General features: G+C 37.9%; 1 protein-coding gene across 1 annotated transcript in view; it reads left to right on the forward strand.

The window, feature by feature from the left end:
* LOC123507342 (sister chromatid cohesion protein PDS5 homolog B-B-like) overlaps positions 1-14,336 on the forward strand; it is a 30,267-nt gene continuing 15,931 nt past the window's right edge. Inside the window, 7 exon segments of the mRNA XM_045260108.1 lie at positions 1-138; positions 5,778-5,930; positions 7,495-7,644; positions 8,851-9,035; positions 10,844-11,051; positions 12,488-12,613; positions 13,755-13,888. Coding sequence (XP_045116043.1) covers positions 5,784-5,930; positions 7,495-7,644; positions 8,851-9,035; positions 10,844-11,051; positions 12,488-12,613; positions 13,755-13,888 — 950 coding nt within the window. The 5' untranslated portion in view covers positions 1-138; positions 5,778-5,783.

Raw genomic sequence — 14,336 nt, forward strand, 5'->3', positions numbered from 1 at the left:
CGGTGGACAGAGCCATCTTTTGCGGGAAACTCTTATTACAGCACACCTGAGGACGCCCTGCCCGCGCCTGTGTCCCCTACCCACGCCTGCTGCACGCCTCCACCCCTGCAGGCTGAGGGCAGGGCGGCCAAAGGCAAGGCAAGGCTGGGAGAGCAAAAGAATTCATGTTAGACACCATTAACTCGAAAGCTCACATATTCCTCCATTTCTCTCTCCTTGTTGTGTTTTGATTCCGTTCCTCTCCCGCTGAGCCGCCTGCACCCCTGATCTCCTCGTCTCTAAGGGCTAGGACTATCTATGAGGGAAGAGAATGCTTGAATATTAGCAGTAGTAACTCATAATTTAAGCATTTACTCCATTTTTCTCCATCTTTCTCTTTTTAGCATTGTTTATCTCTCCTCTCCTTATCTTCTCGTCTATAAGGGCTAGGACTGTCTATGAGGGAAGAAAATGCTTGAATATTAGCAGTAGTAACTCAGGATTTAAGTATTTCCTCCATTTTTCTCTCCATCTTTCTCTTAGCATTGTTTATCTCTCTTCTCTCCTCTCCTTATCTCCTCGTCTCTAAGGGCCAGGAGTGTTTATTGTTTATTGTTTTGTTTTGTTTTGTTTTCTAGGCTCTATTCCACCAGTAAATGGTGCTCTACAGGGCCTCATACAAAATTATATATACATAGTTTTCCTAAATACATACAAATGAAAATAGAAAAATATATACTAATAAATAGAACTTAACCTAACCTAACCTAAGGTCTTAAAAACTACATTGCACCTTATAATAATAATCACAGAGAAATCCAATAAAAGAAGAGAAATGCTTGGTTATTAACATTAGAAACTCACAATTTAAGTATTTCCTTTATTTTTCTCTCCATCTTTCTCTTTTAGCATTGTTTTTTTCTCTGCTCTCCTCTACTCTCTTCCTCCTTATCTCCTCATCTCTAAGGGCTAAGATTGTCAGTGAGGGAATAAAAATGCTTGGTTGTTAACAGTAGTAACTCAACTGAAGTATTTTCTCCATTTTTTTCTCGTCATTTTTCTCCTTTGCCACTGTTTATCTCACCTCTCCTCTCCTCTTCTCCATCTCTCTAAAAGGGTAAGACTAAGCTGGGAGAGAAGAATATTGGATTAAGTTCTGTAGTTCATGATATATTACTCTCATTTTCTCTTTTATTTATTGTTTTAGCGTGATTTTATTACTAGTTTGCCTCATATCTCATTTTTTAACCCCTTCAGTACCTTAACTTACATTCTTGTTACTATTTGGTGATTTTATACAGCATCGAAAACTTATGTGGGATTGAAATAGTAAAGACTTTGACCATTAATCTTCTGACCTCCGTAGACGCTTCCTAATGTTAATCCAATGGTCCAGTGGTACATAAATCTCAAGGTAAAATGCGTCCCAGTACTGAAGGGGTTAAGGGCAGAGCAGGGCTGGAAGGGTTAAGTAGTACAGTCTTCTCTCTTTCTTTCCTCCATTTTCTCTATTTTCTCTCTCCACTTTTTGTTTATCTCATACTTAGCATAATTCTCATCTCTCTCTCTCTCTCTCTCTCTCTCTCTCTCTCTCTCTCTCTCTCTCTCTCTCTCTCTCTCTCTCTCTCTCTCTCTCTCTCTCCCCTTTCCTAATATAAATGAGAATATGTTTAATAACAGATGCATACTACTCCTCCTCCTCCTCCTCCTCCTCCTCCTCCTCCTCCTCCTCCTCCTCCTCCTCCTCCTCCTCCTCCTCCTCCTCCTCCTCCTCCTCCTCCTCCTCCTCCTCCTCCTCCTCCTCCTCTTTCTCTTCATTTTTTCTTTTGGCTAACGTTGAAATTGATTTATACAAAGATTGGGTTAGGTGAAGATTGGTTGAGGTTTGTTGTGGTTCTAATCTGTTCATTATGTAGATTATGATTATGATATTTTGTCCAGTAATGATTAGGTTAAGGTTATTTCCCTAATCTTTAATTTTCATTTATTTCCTTTACCATTTATCCTGCCTCTTGCTATATCCTTGGCTATGGGAAGGTATGGGTGGTTATAAGTGATGATAATGCCACCCTGCACTTTTCCATGTCTTTTCACTGATGACCAACCCTTCAGGAAGTCAACTGAACATGCAGGGACGCTACAGAATGCCTGACTTCTAATCTTTCTATGATTTCTGATTAGAGAAGAGAAAAAAGTGTTCAATGCCTCAAAATCTCCATTCCTCCATCTATCAACTCGACACAACCTTCCAGACAACTATCCCCTCTTCTTCAGTGACACTCAACTGTCGCCTTCTTCTACACTGAATATCCTCAGTCTGTCCTTTACTCATAATTTAAAGTGGAAACTTAACATCTCATCTCTCAGTAATACAACTTATATGAAGTTATGCGTTTTGAGGCGTCTCTGCCTGTTTTTTTACTCCCCGCCCCTCCTTCCCAGCTGTCAACTCTATATTGGAGCCTTTTCTGTCCATCATATATGGGAGGGTTCCACTCATACTGCTCTCCTAGATAGGGTGGAATCAAAAGCTTCTCGTCTTATCAGCTCCTCTGACTGAGTGTCCTCAGCCTCTTTCTCACTGCCAAAATGCTGCATCTCTTTCTATCTTGTACTGCTATTTTCATGCTAACTGTTCTACTGATCTTGGTAACTGCATACCTCCCCTCCTCCTACGACCTCGTTGCACAAGGCTTTCTTCTTCCTCTCACTTCTACTCTGTCCAACTCTCTAATGCAAGAGTTAACCAGTACTCTTGATCAGTCATACCTTTCTTTGGTAAATTCTAGAACTTCCTGCCTGCTTCTGCATTTCCATCTTCCTATGACTTAAACTCTTTCGAGAGGGAGGTTTGAAGAGACTTATCTTTTAACCTTACACTATAATTTCTGACTCTGGGGACTGGCATATCAATGAGCTTTTTTTTTATCCTTTTAATTTTGTAGCAATTGGTTGATGCTTGTCGCACATTGAGTTAATTCATTAAGTTTTTTTGTGGGTGTAAATTTGTTATGAATGAAGAATAAGATTTAAGATTTTTGTCATGTCACAACACAGACATTCTTTTGACTTCTCTTCAGTATTGAATTACTCACAAGGTTTTGAGGTTTTGCGATAGATTTAGTCTGAGTGGTACGTGAATAATGAATAAGATGTTACATTATTATCATGTGAACTTAAAAAAACAAACTTTTCATTTTTGTTTCTCTTCCCTTTAAATTCACTGATTTGTCATTCCTAAAACCTTGTCTTAGTTTTGTGTGTGGTGGTGGTGGTGGCAGTGGTGACAGTGAAAGTGATGGTGAAAATGAGGTCAATAGCATATTCCTTACCTGTCATTACCTTGTTACTAAGGTATAGAGGTCATCATCATCATCATCATCATCATTTTGTGTGTTAGTTTGTTCGTGAAAGTTGTTAGCATCATTATCTTCTTGTTCACTTGTCACCTTGTTGCTAGGGTAGAAAAGTTAGCCATGTCATCATCTTCACCATCATCACCATCAGTCATCATTATCACCATCATTGTTATTGTAGTGATGGTGAAAATGAGGGAATAGAGACAGAGTGAGATAGCTTTAATATTGTTGATAGGACAGAAAGAGTAGGTCATCATCATCATCATTATGGTCATCATTATCAGTATCATTGTTATTGTAATGATGGTGAAAATGAGGGAATAGAGACAGCGAGATAGCTTTAATCATCATCATCATCATCATGTCATTGTTTTAGTTGTGAAAATGAGGGAATAGAGATGGTGAGGTGGTTTTAATATTGTTGCTAGGATAGAAAGATTAGTTAGCTCATCATCATCATCATCATCATCATGTGTTAGTGATAGTGATGAGAGGAAGTGACATCATTAGCATCATTATTATATCCCTTACTTTGTTTCTAAGGTCCTTCATCATCATCATCATCATCATCATCATCATCATCATCATCATCATCTTGTTTTAGTGATAGTGATGAGAGGAAGTGACATCATTAGCATCATTATTATATCCCTTACTTTGTTGCTAAGGTCCTTCATCATCATCATCATCATCATCATCATCATCATCATCATCATCATCATCATCATCATCATCACCACCACCACTATTTTTTGTCTCATTTTCTTCCTCTCCAATCACAGACCACTATTCTTATCACTATCATCATTTTCTCACATTCTTAACGTCCCATCTACTGACCACCTTAGCTCTCCCACTCATGATCACCACTTTATCACTTCTGTCTTTGTCTCTCATATTTTCCTTCTTCACATCCATCTTCATTTCTTCCTTTCTTCACTTCCATATTCATTTTATTTCACTTATCTCCCTTCTTTACCTCTATCTTCACCTTATTTATCTCCCTTCGTCACTTCTATCTTCATCTCACTTCTCTTCCTTCTTCCCTTCCATCTTCATCTCACATAATTATCTCCCTTCTTCATTTACTTATTTGTTTTTATGTAGGTTTGTAGAAATGTAGGAAATCTCGTCTCGTCACACACTCTTCTTTTTTCTTCATATTTTTATCAATGTTTCTAAAAATATGTTTTCATGATTTATTTTTGTTATTCAGACGAGTTTATATGTATAGTGAGTGTCTCTCTCTCTCTCTCTCTCTCTCTCTCTCTCTCTCTCTCTCTCTCTCTCTCTCTCTCTCTCTCTCTCTCTCTCTCTCTCTCTCTCTCTCTCTCTCTCTCTCTCTCTCTCTCTCTCTCTTGTCCTTTTATTGTCTTTTCCCTCATTTTGTTTCTTTTTATTTAGTTTTTGTTTTCTTTATTGATGCAGGTTTATATAACACACAGAGCTTTGTTTTCATCACACTCATGGTTTGTTTTAACTTCATACATTCAAACAAACTTATTCCCAATGTAAGCACACAGAACACCCTACATAGCTGGATGCATCCTTCCCACACTCTGCCACTTCCTCACACATCCTGCTACTTCCTTGCCACCCTGCCACACCCTTAGCTAACCCAGAAAGAAAACAAACTCGACACAACTAATGAAATATCACACCAAAAAAGTCATTCCTGTACACTCATTCACTTTAATCCTCACACACTTATTCTTTATTTTTAATCTCTCACACACACCTCTTTCTCACTGTCATAATGTTGCATCTCTTACTATCTTCTACTGTTATTTTCATGCCAACTGCTCTTTGATTTTGCTAACTGTATGCCTCCTCTCCTACCATGGCCTTGCTGCACCAGACTTTCTCTTTTTCACCTCTATTCTGTCCACCTTTCTAAAACAGGAGTTAACCAGTGCTGTCTATCATTCCTCTGGTAAACTCTGGAACTCCCTGCCTGCTTCTGTGTTTCCATCTTCCTATAACCTGAACTCACTTTAGAGGGAACTTTCAAGACATCCCATTCTTTTGGCTAATTCTCGACCCTGTTTTGGGACTGGCATCTCTGTGGATCTTTTTTGTTTAATAATTTTGTTGCCCTTGACCAGTTTTTCATTCTTATATAAAGAAAAAAAAAAGCTGTATCTTGACCTCACACTTATTTAACCTCTTCAGTACCATGATGCATTTCCGTATTAATTCTGGTTATTATTTGACAGTTTTATACAACTTCAGAAATATATGTTGAGATTAGAATAATAAAGACTGTAGCCATTACTTTTTGATGTCCATAGACCCTTCCAAATATCATCTAATCAAACCTAGAACTCCAGTTAAAATGCATCTCGGTACTAAAAGTGGTTAATCAGAAAAAAATATCTATGTAAACCTCACTCATTTAACCACATACCTGTCCACACACTCACCCTCCCTCCTCTACAGACCAGGATGGGCCGTGGCGACAACCTAACCATTCTGTACCCTCCGGGGTGTCGGGAGGTGACGGAAGATGTGGGTCCCGACGAGCTGATCCGACGCCTCAAGACACTGGCACACACCTTGCAGTCTATGGGGCAGGATGATGGGGCTTACCAGGTGTGTGTCGGGGCTCTATGGGGCTCTATTCGTCCTGGTGTGTGTGTGTTATTTGGGAATGTGTGTGTGCTGTACTTTTTCCTGTGGGACTTATTATTGTGTTTTGCCGTGTTTTGTTAGCATTGGAAATAGTGTGAATTGTTTGTTTGTGGGCTGTGCTTGTCCTGTGTGTGTGTGTGTGTGCTTTTATTAGTACTAGTCTGATGTGTATTTCAGGATGTATCTTACTTGTGTGTGTGTGTGTGTGTGTGTTTTTATTTAGTAAGTATTAGTATGTGATGTGTTTGGGGGTGTGTATGTCATGGGAATGTGTGTTTTCTTTGTTAGTATTAGTGTGGGGTTTGTGTTTCAGAATGTACCTTTCTTGTGTGTGTGTATGTGTTTTATTTAATAAATTAGTGTAGGGTGTGTGTTCGGGGTGTGCCTGTCCTGTGAGTGTTTTATTTTGTAGTGCGGAAGATTGTATGTGTGTGGGGGAGGCTATAGCTGTCCTGTGGGTCTGTGTGTGTATGTGTTTTATTTTCTAGTGTGGAAGATTGTGTGTGTGTGTGTGTGTGTGTGTGTGTGGTGTTTTGGCTGTCCTGTGTGCGTGTTTTATTTGGTGACGTTAGTGTGAAGTGTGTTGGGAGCTATACTAATCTAACCTAACCTTTCCTTTCCTTTCCTCTGGGTGTAGAAATTGCAGTTTTATTAGATAGCATGGAAGTAAATTCTTGTTTCAGTATGGGATGTGTGTGACTTACGTGACTCGTGGTATTAATTGCTGTGACTTGCTAGGTGGTATTAGTGTGAAGTGTGTATGGGTGCTGTACCTCTCCTCGGGTGTAGAAATTTATTAGGTAACATGGGGGTCTATTCTGGCTTCATTGAGGTGTGTGCGCATGTGTGGTTTGTAACTTTGTACGTGTGATTTGTGGGTTTATTGCTGTGTTTCATTAAGTAGTATGGCAATAAGTTCTTGTTTCAGTGAGATTCAATGCATCTGTTACTAAAGTTGTGTTTTAGATGAGGTTCGGGTGCTATTTTTTGGGTTTTTCTTCTGTTTATCTAATGAGTTCTCCTTTATCAATCAGAAGGTCTTGTTTTTATATATGTACAGGAAATGCTTCTATTCCTGCATTTAAAGGAAAAATTATTAGTATTTTACTCTGGAACTCCCTGCCTGCTTTTGTATTTCCATCTTCCTGTTACCTGAAGTAATTTAAGAGGGAGGTTTCAAGACATTTATCCCATTCTTTTGCCTAACTCTTTCAGACCTGCTCAGGGACTGGCATCTAAGTGGGCCTTTTTGTTCAACCATTTTTGTTGCCCTTGGCCAGTCATCTTCTTACATTAATAGAAAAAACAAAATGGTGCTTTGTAAATATATATATATATATATATATATATATATATATATATATATATATATATATATATATATATATATATATATATATATAACTTTCTCCTCATTTTGTATAGATAATGCTTCTTAGGTTCACATATTATCCTTGTACGTACTCTCCTTTCACACATACACACACACACACACACAAGTAACGCAGTTGTCTCTGCTCTACAGGAGTACATTCCCCTCGCCATGCATATAGCAGACGACTTCTTCTTGTCATACCAAAGCCGTGATGTCCAGCTGCTCATCGCGTGTTGCATCGCCGACGTGCTGAGAGTTTATGCTCCTGAGGCACCCTACAAGGACCCAGCACAGGTCAAGGTGAGGGCTGGTAACAGTGCATAACCCCTTACCTATCACCAGAATCACAGAAACTATCCCATTTAAACTTTTATCTTTCACTATAGCATATTGAAACTAGTGTAGGTAAGGGACTGAAATGGCAATGTTGGGATTGGTAACAATGCATATCACTTACTTATCACGTGAATCAGAAAACACTATTCCTTTAAAACCTCTAACTTTCACTACAGTGTGTTGAAACTAGTAGAGATAGGCACTGAAATGTCAAGGTGAGGACTGGTAACAATGCATACTCTTTACTCATCACCTGAATCAGAAAGCACTATACCTTTTAAAACCTCTAACTTTTGCTACAGTATATTGAAACTAGTGGAGGTAAGGCTCTGAAATGTCAATGTTGGGACTATTAACAATGCATATCACTTACTCATCACCTGAATAAGAAAACACTATACCTTTTAAAACCTCTGACTTTCACTACAGTGTGTTGAAACTAGAGGAAGGTAAGGCACTGAAATGTTAAGGTGAAAACTAGTAACAATGCATATCCCTTACTTATCTTTCACCCAAATCAGAAAACACCACCCAGTGAAAACCGTAATGACTTCCACTGTTAATCCTTTCCTTATTAACCCTTCAGAATTTAAGATACTAGTTCTATTCACCTCTAACCTCCATGTCCTCGCCACTTAATGTACAAGAATATAAGAAAATGAGGGAAGCTGCAAGAGGCTGCCAGGCGTACATATGTATAAGCAAAACTACTTAATTCCATCTGTCATCTTCCTGTCATTTATCAAATCTTTTAAATCTTCCTATTGACTCATCATTAACAACATGATATCTGAGTCTGTCTTCCTTCTACCCCACATATCAGTTCTTATCTCTATAACTCATGTCAACCACCTAATCTACCTTTCGTTTCTGGTGTCTTGTGTGTCTTTCCTTCAGGGTCTTGTAAATCTTTATTCTGCCCATCTAATAACTATAACTCCCCATATCCTTTCCTTTTATCTTACATTTCAATTGTTACCTCTATAACTCTCTCATCTCCAGGGCACCTAATCTACCTTTCCTTTCTTGGCATGTTGCGTGTCTTGTAAATCTTTTATGTATATCCATTGTTCTTATCTTTATTATTCCCATGTCCTCACCACTAACCCTTGTCCTCCCACAGACCATCTCATTACTCCCATGTCCTCACCACTAACCCTTATCCTGCAGACCATCTTTATGTTCCTGATCAAGCAGCTGGGAGGCCTTAAGGACCCCAAGGACCCTGCCTTTAAGCGATACTTCTACCTCCTAGAGAACCTGGCCTATGTCAAGTCCTTCAACATGTGCTTTGAGCTGGAGGACTGCCAGGAAATTTTTTGCAAGCTGTTTAAACTCATCTTTAATATTGTCAAGTGAGTGTGGCTGTTGTGTTTTTGTGTTCTGTGTTCGTTCCTGTGTGGGATTGACATTAGTTTGTGTGTGTTTTGTGTTGTTTGTTTCTTGTGTGGTATTAAGGTTTGTTGGTTGTTGTTTTTGTTGCTCTTATTGTGAGGATGTGTGTGTATGTGTTGGTCAGTCTAATGTTGTTAAGTGAGGGTAGATTTGTGTGTGTTTAGTGTACTTGTTAATGGGTTAAGATAAGGTTGTAATGTGTTTTTGATAGGAGAGAGAGAGAGAGAGAGAGAGAGAGAGAGAGAGAGAGAGAGAGAATGAACAAAGAGGGGAAGACAGGAAGGAAGCAAACTTACATCATCATGGAACATACATACATACATACATACATAAAAGACATACATAAATGAATAAACAATAGACAGTGATGCATATAGCCTCAATTACTACACATACATACCTACATAATTCTTTACTACTGATAACAATGTGACAACTGAACGACTATGTATTTATTGAGGGAAATACAGGTAAAATACACAAAAAAAACACCTTGAATTCTCCATCACTCATTTCTGCCTGTGTCTTTCAAAATTACACTGAACTTTGAAGTGAAGATGTTATTAAGGTTAATCTCTTCAGTACCAGGATGCATTTTCATATTCATTCTGGTTACTATTGTGGCAATTTATACAGCTTCAGAAACACATGTTGGGATTAGAATAGTAAAGACTGGCCATTAATCTTTTGACCATAAACCCTTTCTAATGTAAATAAAATCGTCTAATGTCCAAAAGTCAATGTAAAAATGAGTCTTACTATGGAAGGGGTTAACCTTAATGAGCAAAGGGTTGAGTGAGGAACAATAAAATGCTTCAAAGGTTCATCTCTCATTCTTGCCTGTCACTTGCTTCAAAATGACTGTCTAGAATTGTACCTGAGCATGTTATTAAGCTGAAGGAGGGACTGTTGCTATCAAGAGAATTGACAAAAGGCATCATACCACCACCACCACCACCAAACATAACCATAACAAAACTGCTACTTTTATTTATTTTCTATTTTTTAATTTTTTTTTTTTTACCTTTTTAGTGACTTTTAATAGCCCTTCCTTTCATACTTAATTCCCTCTTGCATAAAAAAACAAATGGATGATTATTTTAATTATTTTTATTAAGTATTTCTTTTCTATTTCGTTTTATTTATTTTATTTTCTATTGTTTTATTTTATTTTATTTATTTATTTATTAATTTATGAATTTTTTTGTGCAACTTCACTTTCAAATGACCTTCCACACTAGTCCCTTTAACCACACCCAGGCCTTTATTCACACTTATGGCCTTTCTTGCATAAAGAAATTATTTATCACTTTAATTAGCTTTTTACTTTTTACTTTTTTTTTTTTTTTTTACCTTTTTAAACAACTTACACTCTTAATGGACCTTCTTTTTCACACTAGTATTCTTAACCACACTCAGGTCTATTTTTTTTTACCCTTAACAACATTCAGCAGGCTTTTTCTTTCACTAGTACCCTTAGCAAAGCACTCTACTACCCTTAGCTTGACAGGCAATGCTGACTTGTACCTCTAATTTTCAATATGTAATGTCAAACTATACTTTTCACTTTTCAATAGGGCATTTTTTTTGCACTTACCCTCAGCTTGACAGGCCATGCTGACTTGTACCTCTAATTCTTAATAAGTAAATGTCAAACTATATTACTTTTCACTTTTAAATAAGGCTTTTTTTCACACTTACCCATAGCCAGTACCACAGACACACAAAAGTAAACAAACCATTGAATAAAACCCATTTCCTCCCACAGCGATGAGCACAGCGGTAAAGTGAAATCGTTTATGCTTGACGTGCTGTGTCCACTAATCAATGAGAGCGACGTGGTGTCCAACGACCTCCTGGACATCATCCTTGCCAATGTGGTGGAGCCGTCCAAGTCACAGAGGAGGAATGCATACCAGATTGCCAAGGAACTCATCATCAAGTGCTCGGATACACTTGAGCCATACATTCAGGCTGTGAGTGGCTGGCTGATGGGAGGGTGTAGGGAGGTGCTGGGTTTTGTAGGCTCTGTATGTGTGTGTGTGTGTGTGTGAGAGAGAGAGAGAGAGAGAGAGAGAGAGAGAGAGAGAAGAGAGAGAACAGGAAGAGAGAGAAAGAGAAACAGGAAGAAAGATAATGAAAGAGAGAGAGAGAGAGAGAATGGGGGAGGGGTCTGAGTTAGGGAGTAAGGGAAGCTGGATTGTGTTGTAAGAGAGAGAGGACTAAAAATTGGATTATAGTGAGAGAGAGAGAGAGAGAGACACATTAATTCTCTTTTTATTTTATTTAGTATTAAGGAAATGGGTAATATTCATGAAGCTGTTAATTGTTCTTTGCTTAATTTTGTTCATGAGGTTTAAAATGTTCATGTTATTGTTAATTTTTCCAGGTTTTAAGCAGATCCAGTGTTTCTTGTATTTGTTCCTGCTGTTCATTCATTGTTATTCACCTGATATTCTTGTTATTTATTCCCTATTTAGTTTTATATGCCTGGTATTCCTGCCATTCATTCTTCTATAAGTTCAACCATTTAATCCCTTCAGTACTGGAACACATATTTACCTTGAGTTTTGGATGTGATTAGACAATTTTATATACATTAGGAAAGGTCTGTGGAGGTGAGAAGATTAATGATCCAAAGTCTTCACTATTCTAATTCCCACATGAATTTTTGAAGCTGTATAAAATTGCCAAATAGTTAAGCAGAATGAATATGAAAACACTTCCTGGTATTGAAGAGGTTAATCACAACAGCATTGTAACCATATATTCCTCTTATCAGCTCATCAACTCTATTCACTCAAAGTTTCATGTTATTTTCTCTATTAGTTCAACAATTTAATTCCACAAGTGTTCCTAACCATCTGTTATTCTTCTTATCAGCTTCCTCATCAACTCAGTTCACAAAATTAGCTCAATAATTTTAATAACCCACTCTTCTAAATCATCCCTTTATTCCTCTATGAACTTATATTCAATTGTATTCACATTTTGTCCCTGTTTGGCTAACTACTCTCTTATCTTTTAGGGAGGTAACAGTTTAAGTGGACCTTTTTATTTTTTTTTTTTTTTATGTTTTGTTGCCCTTGGTAAGCATCCCTCTTGCATAAAAACTTCATATTTCTGTTATTTGCTTTTCTTTTAGCTCATTTTATTCTCCCACTGTTCTAAACCGTCATTTTAGTTTGGTTTATCCACTTGCTGTTCTAAACCATCCTTCTATAATTCATTTTAGTTTCCCACAATTCTAAACCATCATTCCTTAGTTCATTTTCTTCACCCATTGTTCTAAACCATTTTTTATTTCTCTTTCAGCTTCTCATCATTCTATTCACACAAAGTTCCTGTTATGTACTCCATTTAACAATTTTATTCACCCATTGTTCTAAACCGTCCTTCTTTTCGCCCTCAGTTCTTCAACAATGTGCTGATCCTGGGTCGTGAGGAGAAGAGTCTGGTCATCTCCAAGAAAGTTTATGACCTTATTTATGAGTTGAATCACATCTGCCCTTCAGTTCTGCTGGCTGTGCTTCCCCAGGTCTGTGTGTGCCTAATAGTTTACAGGGCCTTTGTATTATCTATACATGTTCTTTATTTTATTTATTTATTTATTTTTGTTTCATTAATATATGCAGTTATTGTCAGAACTCTGTCTTTTAGTCATTTTCAAACTTCAATTTGTAGAAAAACTATTTTGATTGGGCATCTTCCTTGCCTTTTGTGTGTGTGTGTGTGTGTGTGTGTGTGTGTGTGTGTGTGTGTGTGTGTGTGTGTGTGTGTGTGTGTGGTCACCCAGCCAGTCTTTCCCATTATGGAGCGAGCTCAGAGCTCATAGACTGATCTTCGGGTAGGACTGAGACCACATCAACACACAACACACACCGGGAAAGCGAGGCCACACCCCTCAAGTTACATCCCGTACCTATTTACTGCTAGGTGAACAGGGACCACACATTAAGAGGCTTGCCCATTTGCCTCACTGCTTACCGGGACTCAAACCCGGCCCTCTCGATTGTGAGTCGAGCGTGCTAACCACTACACTACGCGGTGTGTGTGTGTGTGTGTGTGTGTGTGTGTGTGTGTCTGTGTGTGTGTGTGTGTCTGTGTCTGTGTGTCTGTGTGTACCTGGTTATTACATACACAGTGGCTGAAGTGCACATGTACTATTTCTGTACATCTGTTGTGGTTTTCCTTTAGTTGATGTGTTACTTGTCTTCATCACCTTTAGTCTATGTCAGGTATTTGTATTTCTCTTGGCAAAGCTGTCTAAATGTTTTTAGTGGTATATTTTGCACTGCAGCAAATTTTTTGTCTATTGTTTTTGATGACATGCAAATTAAATACTTTTTAATTCCCTTTAAGGACTTTTTATCAGATTTACACAACAGTATATTTTCTTTTTTCTTTTTTTTTCCCTTTCATCCAATAGCTTATATTAAAAAATACTTTACTGATTTCACTATTTTCAAAAGTCACAGTGATGACCAGCTTGATTCTCAAGTGCATATCTCTTTTTAAAAATGTAGAAATATTAATCTGTGACTCGAACTTTTAAAGCTTATATAATTTCAAAAGCCTTTTAAACTATTTGGAGGTGTGACATAGCAGTGTTTCTGAATATAGTTTTAAATTATTTCTTACTGTATTTCCACTCCTCACATTTGGTTCCCTCCTGACAGCTGGAGTACAAACTGAAGAGTGCCGACCAGGAGGAGAGGTACAGTTCAGTCTCCCTGCTGGCTCGTATGTTCTCTGAGAAGGACTCCACTGTTGCTCTCAACCACACAGCTCTCTGGGAAGCCTTTCTGGGCAGGTGGGTGACAGACAGACAGGTGGTGGTGTTCTAATACAGGAGTGAGAGAGAGAGAGAGACTGTACTTTGTTCTTTCACCGGTATGTTATATGTTTTCCCTTCATTCTTATTCCCTCACTGGTTTGGTAAGTTATGATTGGTATGTGTCTTATATTTTAACTCTTCATTCTTGTTTTTTTGCCATGATTCTTATGTCATTATGTTTGTTCACTCTTTGTTCAGTCCTTGTGACATGCAGTAGTATGACATTTTTGATCAAACATTGCTCTGTTAAAACAAGTCATTCCTTATCTCAGTCTTCTGTTCTACTCATGTCTTTTCTGTTTCCTATAGTTCTCTGTGTACTTTACATATCTACATCATCTTGGATAGGTATCTAAAAAAGCTGCATTTCCTCAGTCTATCCCAGTCTTGTATGCTCCTTAATATTTCCTTAGTTTAACCATGT

The sequence above is a fragment of the Portunus trituberculatus genome, chromosome 22, assembly GCF_017591435.1.
Source record: "Portunus trituberculatus isolate SZX2019 chromosome 22, ASM1759143v1, whole genome shotgun sequence".
In the NCBI taxonomy this organism is placed as follows: Eukaryota; Metazoa; Arthropoda; class Malacostraca; order Decapoda; family Portunidae; genus Portunus; species Portunus trituberculatus.